The sequence below is a fragment of the Gobio gobio genome (assembly GCF_949357685.1).
Source record: "Gobio gobio genome assembly, chromosome: 9".
In the NCBI taxonomy this organism is placed as follows: domain Eukaryota; kingdom Metazoa; phylum Chordata; class Actinopteri; order Cypriniformes; family Gobionidae; genus Gobio; species Gobio gobio.
The window spans coordinates 33,400,326-33,419,340 of record NC_137115.1 but is presented as its reverse complement, the minus strand read 5'-3'; the positions used below and the strand labels follow the sequence as shown (position 1 = coordinate 33,419,340).

At 38.1% G+C, this 19,015-nt stretch overlaps 1 protein-coding gene across 31 annotated transcripts in view; it reads right to left on the bottom strand.

The window, feature by feature from the left end:
• Positions 1-19,015, bottom strand: part of c2cd5 (C2 calcium dependent domain containing 5) — a 54,991-nt gene that overhangs the window by 16,762 nt on the left and 19,214 nt on the right. For 16 of the 31 annotated variants that reach the window (XM_079824776.1, XM_079824775.1, XM_079824783.1 and 13 more), the window contains 3 exons: positions 7,549-7,663; positions 6,492-6,659; positions 14-205 (listed from right to left, as the gene is read on the bottom strand). In XM_079824776.1, the coding sequence (XP_079680902.1) occupies positions 14-205; positions 6,492-6,659; positions 7,549-7,663 (475 nt within the window). Of the gene's footprint in view, positions 1-13; positions 206-1,112; positions 1,191-6,491; positions 6,660-7,548; positions 7,664-19,015 lie in introns of all 31 variants that reach the window. The other 15 variants (XM_079824766.1, XM_079824777.1, XM_079824792.1 and 12 more) reach the window with 2 other exon arrangements.

Below are 19,015 nucleotides of genomic sequence, written 5' to 3'. Positions count from 1 at the left end.
GAGCAGTTTTTACCTGGCCTGAATCAGGCAGCCCTTCCCGGTGACGTTGGCATCAGTAGGCAGGTCGATCGTGGTAAAGAGGACATCGGGCACTTTGTAGCGGCGACAGCAGCAGCAATAGGTGAGCTGAGCAGGAAATGGTATATTCAACTCATCGTACGGTATGTGACAGAATCCACAGCCAGGGGGTGCCACCTCCTCAAATCTAACAGAAATAAATACTGCAGTTAGTACATAAACGATAACACAAGGGATCTCACAGACCCAACCAGCCATAAACATAATAAAAATATCTTTACATAAGCGTACAAATGTGTTACGGTTATTTTTGAACATAAAACATGTACATATTCAGCAACAGCCAAATGTTTTAGCCCCTTTGTTATGAAGTCCTTAAGACTTAATTTGGTTAGTAGCTGTAAAAACCGTCCTCAGCAAACATATACACAGACACACACACACCAATTTAATTAGTATTGTTTAGTATTGAGATTAAAGGAAAAGTTCACCCAAAATGAGATTTAAGTCATGATTTACTTAGAATCATGTTGTTCCAAACCTGTTTGACATCTAAACACATCAAGAAATCAAAATGCACTAAGTTGCACTGTACATTTTTTTCTCATTCGGGAAGCCATGCGTCTTTTTTTCTTTTTAAAAGCAGTACATAAGACAAAACATAGTTAGATGATAACATCAATACAAAACAGAAAGTACGAAGTGCATGAAATTATGTGAGATGTGTGTAAAATTGTATGTGCATATCTCTATTACAAGTTTCCTAATATACACTATATTGCCAAAAGTATTGGGACGCCCTTCAAATCACTGAATTCAGGTGTTCCAATCACTTCCATGGCCACGGGTGTATAATATCAAGGACCTAGGCATGCAGACTACTTCTAAAAACAATTGTGAAAGAATGGGTCACTCTCAGCTCAGTGAATTCAAGCATGTTACCGTGATAGGTTGCCATCTGTGCAACAAGTCCATTCGTGAAATTTCCTCAATACTAAATATTCTACGGTCAACTGTTAGTGGAATTATAAAAAAGTGGAAGCAACTGCGAACAACAGCAACTCAGCCACGAAATGGTAGGCCCGATACAACACCTTTGGGATGAATTAGAGCGGAGACTGCGAGCCAGGCCTTCTCGTCCAACATCAGTGCCTGACCTCACAAATGCGTTTCTAGAAGAATGGTCAAAAATTCCCATAAACACACTCCTAAACCTTGTGGAAAGCCTTTCCAGAAGAGTTGAAGCTGTTATAGCTGTATATAATGGCAATATAGAGTTTATGTAGAACAATGCTCCTTATGTATGTATGTATGTATGTACAGTGAGGAAAATAAGTATTTGAACACCCTGCTATTTTGCAAGTTCTCCCACTTAGAAATCATGGAGGGGTCTGAAATTGTCATCGTAGGTGCATGTCCACTGTGAGAGACATAATCTAAAAAGAAAAACTCCAGAAATCACAATGTATGATTTTTTAACTATTTATTTGTATGATACAGCTGCAAATAAGTATTTGAACACCTGTCTATCAGCTAGAATTCTGACCCTCAAAGACCTGTTAGTCTGCCTTTAAAATGTCCACCTCCACTCCATTTATTATCCTAAATTAGATGCACCTGTTTGAGGTTGTTAGCTGCATAAAGACACCTGTCCACCCCATACAATCAAGAATCCAACTACTAACATGGCCAAGACCAAAGAGCTGTCCAAAGACACTAGAGACAAACCCTTGTTGTACACCTCCACAAGGCTGGAAAGGGCTACGGGGAAATTGCCAAGCAGCTTGGTGAAAAAAGGTCCACTGTTGGAGCAATCATTAGAAAATGGAAGAAGCTAAACATGACTGTCAATCTCCCTTGGACTGCGGCTCCATGCAAGATCTCACCTCGTGGGGTCTCAATGATCCTAAGAAAGGACTGTTTGAGGTTGTGGACAGGTGTCTTTTATACTGATAACGAGTTCAAACAGGTGTCATTAATACAGGTAACGAGTGGAGGACAGAGGAGCCTCGAAAAAAGAAGTTACAGGTCTGTGAGAGCCAGAAATCTTGCCTTTTTTGTAGGTAACCAAATACTTATTTTCCACCATAATTTGCAAATAAATTATTTAAAAATCAGACTATGTGATTTTCTGGATTTTTTTTCTCTCATTCGGTCTCTCATAGTTGAAGTGTACCTATAATGAAAATTACAGAATATTGAATAGTTGAAGTTAGAATTGGAGCTATCAAACTGCACTGCATAAATAGAATAACTCCTTATTAAAGCTGTCACGCGCATCTCGTGATCTCCACAACTCCTTTAAGTTAATTTAAGGCGTTATTTAACTTATTTAAGACTGCTCTTATGAGAATACTCTTGCATTTTGGTATAATTCTGGTATAATTCCGCGTCTTTCAGACAAGGGGTGCTTCTCAATCAGCTCCTAGTTCAGTAGTCAGAGCACTGATCAGGGAGTCAGCCACATTCATGTAGATGTTATACTGATTCGCGACCTAGGATACTCGGGAGCTGATTGAGACGCACCCAGGACATTCACAGGCAGCTCGTTCTCTTTTGTCTTGTCACGCTGGAATGGTTTTAAAGCATTTGCATGAGTAAGAGCATAATAATGTAACGCTAGCCAAAGGATAATAGGAAAAAAACGGATACTGCGTTAATTGCGTTAAATATTTTTTACGAGTTACACTGAAAAAAATGTAATCGCCTGCTTTAACGTGCTACTTTTGACAGCACTATTAAAAATATACATAATATACACAAAAAAAGACGAAGTGGTATGGGGGCACAGAGGAGGAATTCGTCACAATTTCCATTTCATGCACACTTTAAGAGCTACTGTAGCAAGAAGAAAATTCTGTGAATAATGTCTGGATGTCATTATGAATAATGACTTTTTTGTTAAAGTCATGATGAAACGAAAGTAGCGATAGATCTTTTCTTATGTATGTGATATCGTGTATTCGAGCGTAACTATCAAAAACGAAAAAAATTTAGGCTGACTTGTTTCTATGCATTGATTGCTTATTAGATTTTGAGATGTGGCTGTTGCACTCAAAAGTAGAGGCAGATGAATGCAAGCATGCAGGAGCAGGTTTAAGCACACTAAATTATTGGAGAAGTCCTACATGTGTCACCAGAGATAAGTCTGTCAGTGTTTATTGGAAGATCCAGCTATGACATTTTGATTAAACATTACAAGGTTAAAACATTTCTAAAAAAAAAATGACTAAAATGATGTGCTGATGAATTGTTCACAATAAGATTTATAACATTCATTTAGAAAACAGATTTCTTTTGCAGTTTGATACAACATGAGGGGAAGAGTTAATAATCATACTTTTTATTTTTGGGTGAACTATTCCTTTAAGAGCCCCTTATATGGCGTTAAATGCTGGACAAAACAGCGCAAGCGCATAAACACAGCATGCAAGTGAATTACAGCAGTATGAGCACAGTGACAAAGCTTGCACGAAAAAACAAGAGAAAAATCACGAGTTCTGACAGGGACTCTGATGAGGCGGCTGACTTTACCTAATCTCTCTGGCCAGTATTTGAGTAGCTTTCCTTTAACTAATCCATCTCCTGTCTCTGAGTTAATCTTAAAATCCAACTCTTCATCCTGTCGACTTGACCTTGCCCCTACTTCTCTCCTGAAATTCTGTCACTCTGTCATCTCTGCACTTATTTCTTACTTCATTAAAAGGTGTCATATGATGCGATTTCTTGTTTTCCTTCTTTAGTGTGTTATGTAGCTGTTTGTGCATGTATAAGATCTGCAGAGTTACAAAGCTCAAAGTCTCAAACCCAAAGAGATATTCTTTGTAAAAGTTAAGGCTCAGCCTGAATCATCCTGAAACGCTTCGTTCAAACACACACCCACAAATCTACGCAAGTATGTGGGGGCAGAGTTTCATAACACCACCCAAATGTATTAGCAAAGAAAGAAGGCGTAACTTTTCTTCTCGCAGTAGTATTGTGTCCCCAGCACTGCCATGTCATGGAGATGCTGTGTTTTTCGTTGCGAAAGCCAAACTACTTTGTTTGGCCATCCAAAAGAGGGGACAATAAGAAAACAGTGGCTAAGCTTTAGTTACAACAATGTTCCAGAACAGTACAACCCAAATATTCGACTGTGTGCTGCGCATTTTTCGGAGGACTGTTTCTAGCACTTCCATTCAACTTTCTAATCTGATACTTTCTGGTTCAGTCGCGCTGGCAACGTTGATTGATCAGTTTAGTCATCTGCATCATCCGGCTATGTGTGTGTGTGTTTCAATGCAGCACGCATTAGTTTAGAACAGTGATTAACTTACCTGTACAATAAGCGGTTTAAAATGTGCATTCAATTTTGAGCATCCAGATGGCATAATCAAACATGTCTTGTGGAGAGCTCTAAGTATGCATTTATTTTTCATCTTAATTGTTGGAAACGGAGTGTGTGTGTCAGGAAATGGCTTATCCTGTTGCGCCCTCAGCCACTAGTCAACGTAAAGCTTAAAGCGTCATGGCAGAGCATTAAAGTCGACTAGTCAATTAGTCGACTAGTCTGTGCAACCCCTACGCTTTGCTTTGGGAGCTGATGTTCCAAATATGCTAAGAAGAGTGACATTTCTGTCAGACGCTTAAGGTATTCAGGCCAATCACAATGCACTGGATCGCTGGCCAATCAGAGCACACTGAACGATTTTCAGAACAATGAGCTTTGTAAAAATCTACGCGTTTCAGAAAGGATGGGCATAGGAGCAACAACAATGTACAGTATGTGTAAAATAAATACTTTTTTTTAAAAAAATTGTACCTAAAACCGCGTAAACACATTGCATTAAACCGAATACACAAAATAATGTTCTTTTTAGAACCATCATATGACCCCTTTAATGCATCTATTACCTCTGCTTCATTTCACTCAAAACTCCCAGTCACCCTAGTTCTCAAGAAACCCAAGTTGACCCCTCAGTTCTATCGAATTATCATCCTATTTCAAATCTACTATTTATTGCCAAATTACTGGAAAGAACTGTTGCCTCCCAGCTTCAGACTTTTCTAGTTGTAAATAATCTCTTTGATCCCTTTCAATCTGGTTCTCTCTCTATACTTCTACTACTCGACCTTAGCTTCGCCTTTGATACGGTCTGCCATGATTTATTATTTCTCGCTTCTTGAATGTGGGTATTTCCGGGGTTGCTCTTAAATTGGTTTTCCTCCTCTTTCTGATAGTCAATTTTACATTACAATGCAGGATTTTAGATCTCCGACTGTCCCCCTGAAGCAAGGTGTCCCCCAGGGATCTGTTCTTGGTCCATTATTATTCATCATTTACATACTACCTCTGGGTTAGATCCTACATCGACATGGTTTTAATTATCAGTTCTATGCTGATGACATTCAAATATATACTATGTGTATGCCTGCTCTATCAACTCAAATTGATAAAATCTCATAAAAGAATGGCTCATCTCCAACTTTCTGAAACTAACCATGGACAAGACTGAAATCATTATTACTGGAACCCCATCACTTAATAGTTACAGTAACATTTACTAAATACAGTAAATTCCTACTGACTTTGCCTGTGAGATTGCTGGTACTCTCATCAAACCCTCCAGTACTGTAAAAATATATATCACCAAATCTGCATTCTTCCACTTACTGCATTGCCATGCTCTGTCCCTTCATTGGTGTTAAAGACACCGAAGCAGTTATGCATGCTTTCGTTTCATCCTGCCTTGACTACTCTAATGCCCTTTTCATTGGTTTGCCAGCTAGCTCCATTGCAAGACTGCAATATATTCAAAACTCTGCTGCATTAAGCGCCGACCGGATACGGCAAAAGTTTAATCTATCAACTAGCTCCGCTTCACCTTCTTCGTTGCTCTGGTTGGTTGTAGCGCTATCCTATTGCATGCAGAGGGAATTTGAAAGACAACTATTTATCCCGCCCCTATGATTGAGGGTCTGCAATCCCATTCCCAACACAGCCCATTTTGAGTGTGTTCATTCGGAAAGGGCCAACAACAGACAATCACAACAGGAGGACATTGTTAACGTAATACAAACAGCCAATCAAAATAAGAGCTACAGAGAAGGCCAGCAGCCAATAGCGTTTGTTAACACATAGGTTTGGACCCTGCCCCCTGTCAAAACTAATTTGGGTGCAAAAAGATTTCAGCTTGTGCGTGCATTCAGATCAGAAATCGTGCGTGTGGTCAGTTCTGCGTGTGTGAGACCTGTCAGGACTTGCGATTTTGTTATTTCTCCTCACAACGTGTTGATTTCTGTGCATTTAGATTCGGGATTTCTTCAGGTTTACATTTTACGTGCGAGCTTTGTCGCTGTGATCACACTGCTGTAATTCACTTGCGCACTGTGTTTATGCGCTTGCAGTTTGTCCATCATTTAACGCCATACCCTTAGCAAGGGGCCAAAGGTGTGTGTGTGTGTATATGTGCATGTGTGTGTCATTAACCTACCCCAAGGAGGCTGTACTACCCATATCCCCCTCGACCCTCTCTGACCCTGTAGAAAAGACAAGCGGTTGCCGTGACAACCTGTGATCGGTCTCCAGCGGGCCGTCCTGCATGAAACGGGAGCTGAGGATCGCAGCTGTGCCTGATGCTGATAGAATACACACCTCCTCACTGCAAACACACATAAAAAGCACACAATCAGTGCTTTTCATCACAGAACGGAATGAGGAAGCTGTATTTGAGGGTGTTTTTACATTCTTTTGGTAAAGACCCAAGGGAAAGTCAATCATATCTTCCACACACTCTTAAAAATTAAGGGTCCAAAAGTTTTTTTTTTGCAGCATTGCCATAGGACAGGAATGGGCAACCTTGGTCCAAGAGGGCCACTATCCTGCAGAGTTTAGCTCCAACACTGATAAAAGCTCACCTAAATGTAGATTTCTAGTAATCTTAAAGACATTGATTAGCTTGTTCAGGTGTGTTTCATTAGGGTTGGAGCTAAACTCTGCAGGACAGTGGCCTTCCTCGACCAAAGTTGCCCGTCCCTGCCATAGAATAACCATTTTGGATTCCCCAAAGAACCTTTTAGAGCAGTTCTTAAAATAAACTTTTTTTTAGTGTGAACCCGGAATATATTTGAATAATCTAAAGAACTTTTTCAACTTTAACTCTTTCCCCGCCATTGACAGAAATTTGACAAAACAAGCATTAAAACAAGTAAAAACTACTAAAAATCATGATATTTCTCCTTTTATGAATCTTGAAAAACCTGGACAAATGAGGAAGTCTAATTTTAAAATGGCAATTTCTAGACCTGGAAGAGTCATAAATCTCTCTGGGCATTTTTATAATAAATATACATTTTTCTACTTCTATGCCAAGTTCTAAAAATCCATCATTATCCAGTAAATCACAAACATCTGAAAACAATGAGGTGCCTTAAAATATTGTTGTGGACAATGGGAGGCCTTGGGAGTCAAATAAGTTGAGATGCACTGTTTGAAAACATCCTCAGAGTTGTGTCTGTGTGTGTGTTTGTGAGTGTTTGTTTGTTAAGTACCAGATGCTGGTGGACTCGCTGTACCCCACCACAGCGTGGCAGCCGAGAGCTTTGGTATGAGACTTTATTTCCTGACGGATCTCCTCCCACCAAGCATCCCGTGTCTCCGGCTCGTCTGAAACAAACATATTTACAACATCACGCACACCATTGGCACATAAACACCCCTCTTGCATTAACAGCATACTAGCCCTGTTAGCTGGTTACTCGATGCTCCCAAGTCTGGCACAACTCACTCTTTGCACTTTCATTTATTATTATTGTCCATTTCAGGGATTCCCAAACTTTTGTCAGCTGAACCCCCTTTGATCTAAATTTTTTTTACTTAAAGCTTTTACACTGAGATTTTATGGGTTAAAGGGTTAGTTCAGCCAAAAATGAAAATTCTGTCATTAATTACTTACCCTCATGTCGTTCCAAACCCGCAAGACCTTCGTTCATCTTCCGAACACAAATTAAGATATTTTTGATGAAATCCGAGAGCTTTCTGACCCCACATAGACTGCAACGTTATTACCACTTTCAAGCCCCAAAAAGATAGCAAAGACATTGTTATACAGTGACTACAATGTTCCATGTGACTACAATGTTCATATTTGTTCAACCTTGATGTTATGAAGCGACAAGTATACTTTTTGTGCGAAAAAAACACGGAAATGGCGACTTTATTCAACAATTTCTTCTCTTCTGTGTCAGTCTCCTACGCTGTTCACATTGTAAACACAGTAAACATGTCAGAACGCCGGCTCTGTTTATCTTAATTTGTGTTCCAAATATGAACAAAGGTCATACGGGTTTGGAATGGCATGAAGGTGAGAAATTAATGACAGAATTTTCATTTTTGGGTGAACCCTTTAATATTTCAATAATTTAACAAAATATTTGCAAAGTGACGGTTCTCTGATATCAGTTATTGGTCATATGACATGCAGGTAAACAAAATATTTGATCTTTTTATTAAGTGTTTTGTTTTTACTTTCAAAACTATTTATTTATTATAATTTTTCATGTATCCCAGTTTGGGAAACCCTGCTCTACAGTGCATCCTGAAAGTATTCACAGCGCTTCACTTTTTCCACATTTTGTATTGTTGTTTACAGCCTTATTCCAAAATGGATCAAATTCATTTTTTCCCCTCAATTCTACAAACAATACCCCATAATGACAACGTGAAAGATATTTGTATGAAATCTTTGCAAATTTATAAAAAGAAAATAAAAAAATTCACATGTACATAAGTATTCACAGCCTTTTCTTAATACTTTGTTGAAGCACCTTTGGCACCAATTACAGCCTCAAGTCTTTTTGAGTATGATGCTATAAGCTTGGCGCAACTATTTTTGGGCAGTTTCTCCTATTCTTCTTTGCAGGACCTCTCAAGCTCCATCAGGTTGGATGGGGAGTGTCAGTGCACAGCCATTTCCAGATCTCTCCAGAGGTGTTTAATCGGGTTCAAGTCTGGGCTCTGACTGGGCCACTCAAGGACATTCACAGAGTTGTCCCGTAGCCACTCCTTTGTTATCTTGGCAGTGTGCTTAGGGTCGTTGTCCTGTTGGAAGATGAACCTTTGCCCAAGTCAAGTCAATTTTATTTATATAGCGCTTTTAACAATGCAGATTGTTTCAAAGCAGCTTCACAGTGTTAAAGAGGAAAATAATGCAACAGAATTTTATTCAGCCGTTCTGGAGAAAACGGTGATGTCATCAGCTCATTTCAATTATCATACAGTGACAATGTGGGCATTAGAACAGTAATTAGATCAGTAATTTAGTTTATATGGTTAATTTAATTTAATAATTAGATTTATTTGGATATTTAGTTGAAAAATGTAGTGTCCCCAACTGAGCAAGCCAAGCCAGAGGCGACAGTGGCAAGGAAAGATGAATGCATGAACGCAGTCTGAGGTCCAGAGCGCTCTGGAGCAGGTTTTCATCAAGGATATCTCTGTACATTGCTGCATTCATCTTTCCCTCGATCCTGACTAGTCTCCCAGTTCCTGCCGCTGAAAAACATCCCCACAGCATGATGCTGCCACCACCATGCTTCACTGTAGGGATGGTATTGGCCAGGTGATGAGCGGTGTCTGGTTTCCTTGAGACATGACGCTTGCCATTCAGGCCAAAGAGTTCAATCTTTGTTTCATCAGACAAGATCATTTTGTTTCTCATGGTCTGAGAGTCCTTCAGGTGCCTTTTGGCAAACTCCTGGCGGGCTGTCGTGTGCTATCTGGCCACTCTACCATACAGGCTTGATTGGTGGAGTGCTGCAGAGATGGTTGTGCTTTTGGAAGGTTCTCCTCTCTCCACAGAGAACAGCTGGAGATTTGTCAGAGTAACCATCAGGTTCTTGGTCATCTCCCTGACTAAGGCCCTTCTCCCCCGATCACTCAGTTTGGCCGGGTGGCCAGATCTAGGAAGAGTCCTGGTGGTTCCAAACTTCTTCCATTTACGGATGATGGAGGCCATGTGCTTATTGGGACCTTCAATGCTGCAGACCAGACTGTGTCTTGATACAATCCTGTCTCGGAGGTCTACAGACAATTCCTTGGACTTCATGGCTTGGTTTGTGCACTGTTAACTGTGGGCCCTTATATAGACAGGTGTGTGCCTTTCCAAATCATGTCCAATCAACTGAACTTACCACAGGTGGACTCCAATCAAGTTGTAGAAACATCTCAAGGATAATCAATGAAAACAGGATACACCTGAGTGTTTTGAGTGTAATGGCAAAGGCTGTGAATACTTATGTACATTCATTTTTATTTTTAATACATTTGCAAAGATTTCAAACAACCTTCTTTCATGTTGTCATTATCGGGTATTGTTTGTAGAATTGAGGAAAAACAATTATGAATTTAATCAATTTTGGAATAAGGCTATAATATAACAAAATGTGGAAAAAGTGACGCAATGTGAATACTTTCCGGATTCACTGTATATCAATAATATATTAAATTGAATGTAATTACATTTTCTGTAGAGTTTGGTTATGCATCAGAAAAAAAACAATACATAATTAAGCAGATGTTTGAGCATATGGTGTGAAACAGGCCTTAAAACAGAATCAAAAATGCGTTTTATTAATTTAGTTGTGCAAATGTATATGTTTTTGTAACAGTGACAAATCATCAAAATTGTCCTCAGAGCAAATTATGCGCTAAAGCAAACAAGGCTAGTACCTGAGCTATTCTCTCTCTCTCTCACACAGACTCACTCACACATGCACGAACAGGTGCTCATGTTCTCTGAGAGCAGGGGGCTTTCATGAAAGCAAACTCCCCTGCCTGTTTACCACATACTAGGAGAGGGCTGAGGGAATGAGGAAGATGACAGTTATGGTGAAGATGAAGAGGACAGTGGTGTGATTTGCCATTCTCCTGACTGACAAACAGTAGGCAGAGCATTCCCCTGCAAGTGCAGTCATGCTTCCCAAAGGAGAACAAACTCCATCCTATTTTGGATAAACAGCCCACAGCAGGAGGGAGTTTGAACGGCAACGGTAAAAAGAAAGGTGCACAGCATATAAGAGCAAAAAATAAATAATGGTCTACTGCTCACCTTACCACATCTATAATGATTCAAATCACTTGTGACCTGACTAGTAACTGAGCATTAACAACCATTGACATCCAAGTGTCCAATTGCTTTTGTGACTATATATACTGTATATATAAATCATTGAAAAAGTGCACCTGCCAGAGCCAAGAATTGTATTATATTATTATATTAAAATATATTACATTTAAATGAAAAAATTTTTATATCTATGACAACGGCATTATTAAGCAGTTTTTCTCTATATTTGTGACAAACGGTTTATATGTTTTGTGTACATTGCTTACATCAATAAGGTCAGACTATGTCTATTTACTCACCAAAACCAATTTTTAAACTAAAATTTGTATTATAGATATTTCATTTTGGACTCGGCTGCCAGCTGTTTACAGTTCCTGAGCAATGTTAAACTTTTAGCAATTTCCATATTCACAAAAACACCAAAAGATGCATTTACCAAAATATTCAGTAAAGAAACCAAACATCTTTAAATACGTTTTAAACATCCCCTGCCGACAAGTACGAACCCAGACAATAACTACAAATCAATACCATTAGAACACGTGATATCAGCTGGCACAATCATAATCCATAATGTATGAATCCTTTTTACTTTAGTACTGGGAAGCAACAATGACCACAGAGGAACCAGCACTACAAGCACACAGAGGTCATGAGACAATTCATGACTGAAAGTAGAACATTGCCCAAGTCCACTTCTCTGAATTGGTAGATCAAGTGGTTGTGATCAGGGGACGCTGGGTAAAGGGGCAGGTGAAGCGCAGTCAGAGCAGATCAAGAACTGATCGGCCAGAGCAGAGAACAGCCACGCATCCAGCTAAAGCATGCAACAGCTGCCCGACACACCTTCATTCAGAAGCACAGCGCATGGCAGCTCATGCAACACTCACTACTGAGAAAAAGCATTAGTTTATATGTGCAAGTCTGCGTATATGTAAGATTTGCTGTGTAAGGACTAGAAAATGAGCATAAATTATTCAAAAATTATTCTTTTTACACATTTAATAATTTTTTTTATCAAAGATCTTTATTGTGAATATGCATGGAATACAAATTTTCAACATATATTAAAAGGAAACGTTCACCTAATTTTAAAGTGTCATTTATTTACCCTCATGTTGTTCAAAACCTGTATGAATTTCCTAAAATCTTCTTTTGCATTCCATAAAGCAAAGTCGTTATTCGATAAAAATCTACTATCTTCGTGGAAGAACCCGCTTTTTGATGTATTCGCACAGCAGGAACTGGAAACAATTGTAATTATAGGAACACCTTTTGGGAGGACTAAATTAGCTCCTACTACAGAACTACCACTGACTTAAGTGTACATTGTTTGGCCGAACGCATTCCAAACGAAACACCAGTACAGGCGGTACATTAAAAAAACCCTAAAAAAAATAGATGGACCTTGTCAAAGCCCAGGCACATTGCAATCTTTTCTTAGCCTCGATGATATGTAGCATATAAGTGTGTAACTTATACATCTCAGGGCTGGACAATAAGGACTGAATGACGCGAATGATGCTAAGGATAGTAGAAGGAACTGTCACTTGCCTGATTGGGCCAGTGATACATCGTCACGAAAGTTTATCATTCGCAGGCATCGTCAATTTAAATATTCAAGCGCAAGAAGACACAAAAGAAAACTAAATTCAGTACTCGCTGTTTGAGAAGTTGTGTGTTCAGCACACATCCAAACCGTGCCCCGAAAGACCGATTTCAGACAGCGCACCAATACGGAATCGAGTCTTCTTTCACCCGCTCTTGCGCTTGAACGAACATATTCACGTCAAATAAAACGCTGGTTCACACAGAACGCGTTTTTGCTGTTAAAAGCACGAGATGCAGGTCAGTGAAACAAATAAAAGCACAATACCTATAGAGACGCATTTTTAAAACTTCTTTTTAACTTGAGCACCGCATTTTTAGAATGATGTGTCATGTGCGAGATGCTGCAAAAAAAAGCAAAGACTTCATTAGCGTGTGTTTACATTGATAAACAATGCAAAAGTGTATTGGATCTGTGCATTAGGTCTTAAAATAACAGCAACCTAATATTCCTGCTGCTGCCTGTGTTTTTAACGTTAATCAAATAAGACACAGAAAAAAAACACTGATGGCTCTTGACTGAATAGCTTTTATAACTTAAAAATAATTAAAGGAACTAGCCACCAAGGCGCTCCCCGAGAACTAAATTGTCCCCTAGAGCCATTTTCCTTGTTTGCCTTCGCACCAGCAGTAGGATCTCTGAAGTGGCGTAAGCTGACAGACAGCAACGTCATTTGAGCATGGCATTCAACAAAGTCAAAAACTGGAGGATGGATGTTTTTGTTGTATTGAGTTTCGTGATAACGGAGATTGAATGTAGACGCAAGGCTCAACTCGGGATTTTTTTCTACTGGCCCGGTTGGGACAGCGGTTCTAATTTTGACTTGCCCTGCCAAAATTTTCACTAGCCTCACCACAAAGTTCTAAAGAAACAAAAAATAAAATATGCCTAGTTGTTTTCTGTGTTTTTGACCCATGTACCCTTAATAAATAAGGTTTTGACAGATGAAAGAAAAATCATATGGGTTTGGAAAACATAAGGGTGAGTAAATAATGACAGAATTTGTATTATTGGGTAAACTATCATCACTTTAAGCATTATCACTGTATTATTTGCTAATGGAAAATATTCAAAATTCAATACTGCATAGAACTTGAAAATATGTATTCAATCATTAGAAGTGCATAACAGCTGAGCTGCCAGGGGCTGCGTATAAGTGTGTGTGTGTGTGTGTGTGTGTGTGTGTGTGTGTGTGTGTGTGTGTGTGTGTGTGTGTGTGTGTGTGTGTGTGTGTGTGTGTAAAGCAGGACTGAGGGTAGGGTAGTACCTGCAGTGAAACTATTCCAGTCTAGCAGTTTGTATGATCTGGTGTTACCCAAGGCTGAGCCAAATCGCCACATTAGTAGATCGGTTAAAGGAGTGGAGAGAAAAATAGAGAAAGAGAGAGAAAGAGAGTAGAAAAGAAAAAGAAAACCAAACACTAACTACAAACAAGAACACAACACTGGACAACACCACTCCACAGGAACTGCAAAGTCAGACAAGAGTTATCTGAAAGGGTGACCACGAGAACGAGAGCAAGAGAGAAGAGATGGACAGAGAGGAAGAATACAAAGGTCTGAGAGAGAGAATAGAGAATTAAGGGAAAAAGGGGTTGAAGAGAGAGAGAGAGAGAGAGAGAGAGAGAGAGAGAGAGAGAGAGAGAGAGAGAGAGAGAGAGAGAGAGAGAAAGCATGCAGCAGCACTACCTCAGAGGCTCTAAACCAGCACATCTACAATAAAAACTACATGAGCAGCTCCTTCAACCAAACCATGCTTTAATTAATGCACACACACTCCCACACACTTCCATACATAGATATAGATGTAGTTGTAGATGCATTTCATTTGTATATTGTTAAATGAAGATAGTGGGTGTTTGTGTGTGTTTGCAGTCCAACAATTACATTAGACATTACAATTAAGAAAATAAAACAACAAATAGCCTCTGCACTCTAGAGCTTAATTACAGTTTTCTGCCTTTAATTACACTCCACTAACAAAATAACAGCTTCTCTGTGTGATACCTAATTTGGAAACACATCAGCATATACAATGTAAATTAGTAGGTAATGGCTCAGCTTGGTTAGCTGGAAGCTTAACTCTTTCCCCGCCATTGATGAAAATGTCCGTCTTTCCTGGTTTTCACTATTACGCGGTAGGGACGCTATTGTGTATCTTCTGAAAGAGTACTGAATCTCCCGATCCAAAACACAGGTGAAGAAGCAGAAACGAGCGATAGCAAATGTAAGCAGATGCACATGTAAAAAAAACGCGATCATCAACATTAAATAGCATATAAATCAAATCTTCCTAATGTTACTGAATGAAATGTTGACCCAGGAAGTGGTATAGGGTGGTATATGTTCCATCTATGTTTTGATCTGGATGTAGTCTTTGACAAAAATGTAGTTTTTTGCTCAAAATGTTGCTTTTTTTAATGAAAAAAAAGTGTTGATAAAAGAATGCATTAAGCTAGGATAAAACAGGTTTTTTTTTTTAAACAGAGGCTCTGTTCTTTTCTTGTGATGCATTGCATGTTCAGATATTCATATTACAAAAGGGTTAAGGTTAGGGTATTTCATCTATGTTTTATCTGGATGCAGTCTTTGACAAAAATGCTGTTTTTTTGCTCAAAATGTTTTTTTAAACAGAGGCTCTGTTCTTTTCTTTTGATATATTGCATGTTCAGATATTCATTTTACAAAATATTCTGAGGGCATTACAATTTTGTGAAAATGATCAAAAATGTTGGCAGTGGCTAGCAAGTTTTTTTTTTTTTTTTTTTAACGCTGGCAGGGAAAGAGTTAAATGCATGCAAGTTTTAAACAAATGCAATTAGAGATAACTGCAATGGGCAGCTTCACAAAAGGTGACAAGAGTTATGAGTCATACTGAGGATAGTGTGTTAGGATAGGCAAGGAATGAGAATTATGCAATAATAAAAATAAAAAAATCATGGGTAGATAAAATGAAGATATATAAGAATCAGGCAACAGGGATGTAAAAATTCGCTCTTACAAGATTTCAAGTTTTTATGCAATGTGCAGGGCTCTAGACTCCTTCTTCCCACTGGTCGCTCTGGTGCGACTAACTTTCTCAGTGTGACTTACAATTTGGTTGCACCCTTTTTTTATATTAAATCATAATGACCTTGCATGTTGATGAATCGTTCTCTTGATTTATATATGCTGGTTTTGCATTGATGTAAAGATTGACGTGACTAAAAGCTTGATATTTGCAAAATATTTTAATCTGAAATTTGCTTCCAACAAGCAAAAAAGTATTATTGCTATTGGTATTATAATTTTCTTTAAGTAATATTTCCATGACAATGCATCATGCCTTTCACGTGACACACCGCAGCCAAAATAGCACTATATGGCAGATGTGTTGCTTTTATTTAGTTTTTCCTTTTTATTCAAAATATTCACTAACTTGCTGGCTATGTCATCAACTACCTAATATTCCGATTCTCAAATACATGCAAGTGAACGTGTTTTGTTGAAATGATAATGATCAGGTTAGTTGATCTATAATGTGTGATCGGCGTCGTCACGTTTGTTTATGCCACAGTTCAGAGAATCGGATCTGTCAGATTTACAACACGTCAATTCATCCACTTCTCCTGAAATACATGAAAGTAAGTGGCCGGTAAAGTGGGAGAAGAATAGAGTAAACTTTATAGTTACTTACACAATGTGAATCAGATATGAATATATCACGTCGTCATTATTTCCACTTCCATAGACATCACTGTGTGTATATTACAAACTATAAATGTATTGTTTTGCTAGTACTTGTGTATTGAAATGTAAAATAAACCTTATGTGGTTGAAAACACTGAATAATTGTCATCCGTCTCTGACTCAGCACCAGCCAAAGCGCACCAATGCAAAAAAATATTGCATTTGCGACCATTTTGGTCGCAGTCTAGAGCCCTTAATGCTCCATTAATTAAAAATTATTATTTTGGTCTGATTCATAATTACGCACTGGAAAAATCAAGTGAGTACAACAGCACTACAAACTCTCTGAAGTCTATGGAAAGACATGGTACAAATAGTGGTACACAATTGTAGATTCGGATAGCATTTGAGTTTTCTACAGCAGTAATTAAAGTCCCCATGAGAATGCAGAGAAGCTTGCCAGAACCTTCCTATTAAAACATTTTACAAAACAATATTTTAAATTGCATCAATGCCAATATTTACATCCCCTATAAAGCAATGTTAGCATAGATTATAAAGGGTATATGCAGGTTACAAACAGTAACTTTTTGTGCATGTGCTAATAATGAAAAAATGCAATAGGCAAAAATAATGTTCAGGGGAGATCGATGTCTCAAAATCTTCTATAAGCAAAGAAGAGTAATAGAGCATCATATGCTGGACAGGGCCTGAATTTCGACTTATTGTGCTTAAATGGCCAAAGGCACACAAATATCTTGTGAGTCTTGGTGAGTATCCTCGTAAACAAAGTTAGTTATGTCTTAAGTGAACGTAAACATTTAACAGTACATTGCATCTCTGCATTTGAGTGACAGCAAGCTAATAAGCCTGCTGCTGTCTGTGTCATTAAAGTTAATCAAACAACAAAAAGCTAAAATAATTTGCTGCATGACTGAATAACTTTTGTAACTTTAATTTCAAGGAATAATCTGTATTTACTTTTTGCAGTGAAGACTATCCAATGTTATTTTACATTTGATTACTTAATTCAAATACTGTAGAATGCTACTGTTAGACCTACCTAAACAACTTTCATTTGTATCTATTTTTCCTGTATTTATTTGTGCTACTGCTTGTAATTTATTTGTTAAATCAAGCTTAGTGTAAAAACACTAAAAGAGTGAGCAAACATTTAGTATTTAGGTGAAATAATTGTAATTAAAAAAAAAAAATTAACCCCCTTCAAATTAAACAATCCCCCCTACTCCCAATAAGAGTCACCTAAGGAGGGAATTCCACCCAGAAACGAAATTCAGGCCCTGATGGAGAGGACAAACGTTAAGGCCAAGAAATGGTGCATGTGATGCAGAACATATACTGTACAAGGAACTGAAATTGCAAATACAACAAATGCCTTGCGCACAACATGCACACTTCCAAACTGCCTCAAAAATACACCAGCTGATTTGTCTGTTCTTACTAGGGCTGGGTACTGACACAAATTTCACAATTCAATTTCGATTCACAAGGTTGTGATTCAATTCTGAACTCGATTCAATTTCATTTATTTGAAATAATTTTTTTTTTTTTTAAATTTGGATACAGAACCGGTAGAAGGAAGTATCTCTCTCAACTAATGTTGTGAACTATACAGGGAACCCTGTCAGTTGGTACACTAATATAAAAGGTTAAAATTATTAACTGATTTGTATACAAACATTTAAATTGCACAGAAGGCAGTTTTTAATAATAACCTCATAATAACTTTTAAATTATAAAATTGTTTCTATTCTACTCTATTTGTTTTTGGAAATGTAAACATTTAAATGATGGCTGTCATAACGGATTTATTAAAAAATACATTAAATATTGAAGAATAGGTTGAGTAAAAATATAATGAATATGTAATATAGTGTATATAATTAGAAAAATGCTCCTGTCCAGAGTTATGTTTTCTACCTGACTAAAAAACTATGGACATTGAATGGCATTTCTGAAGTAAATGCAACATTACAAGACATATTGTTTGATGTTTTATAGACGCCTTTCCGAGGTTGAAACACTGAGTGATTACACAAAACATGATACATTACTGTATCTTTCAACATACCTTCTGTGTTTGTGGCACAGCCACTTCACTTAAAAAGAGGCGGCTACAGAAATCTGTCACGCCACATTAAAGAGCACCAAAGCGGTATTTATTGTTTGAAAACAATACATTTAAATTTGAAAACTGAGACTTTGTTTCATATCAAAAGTAAAACACAAAGCATATTGCGATTTATTGGATGGGAGGAGTGCTACAAATAATGTTTAGTGAAGATTTGTTCACGGATAAACTGATAACAGTAAAGACTAAAAAGATTGATACTTGGGGATTGAAGCATCAATATTGGCTAATCTATAGAAATCAATATTCTCAACCCAGCCCTAGTACTCACTAGGGCTGCACGATATAAGGAAAAGCTGCGATGTGCGATAACATTGTTTAATATTGCGATGACGATATGACTTGCGATAAATATTCAAATGTGAATATAGCTATAGGCTACTGTTCCCATGTCTTAGTGCTTTAATAGGTCGTGTTCAGTGTTGGCAGTAACGGAATACATGTATTCAAACAGCATTTCATA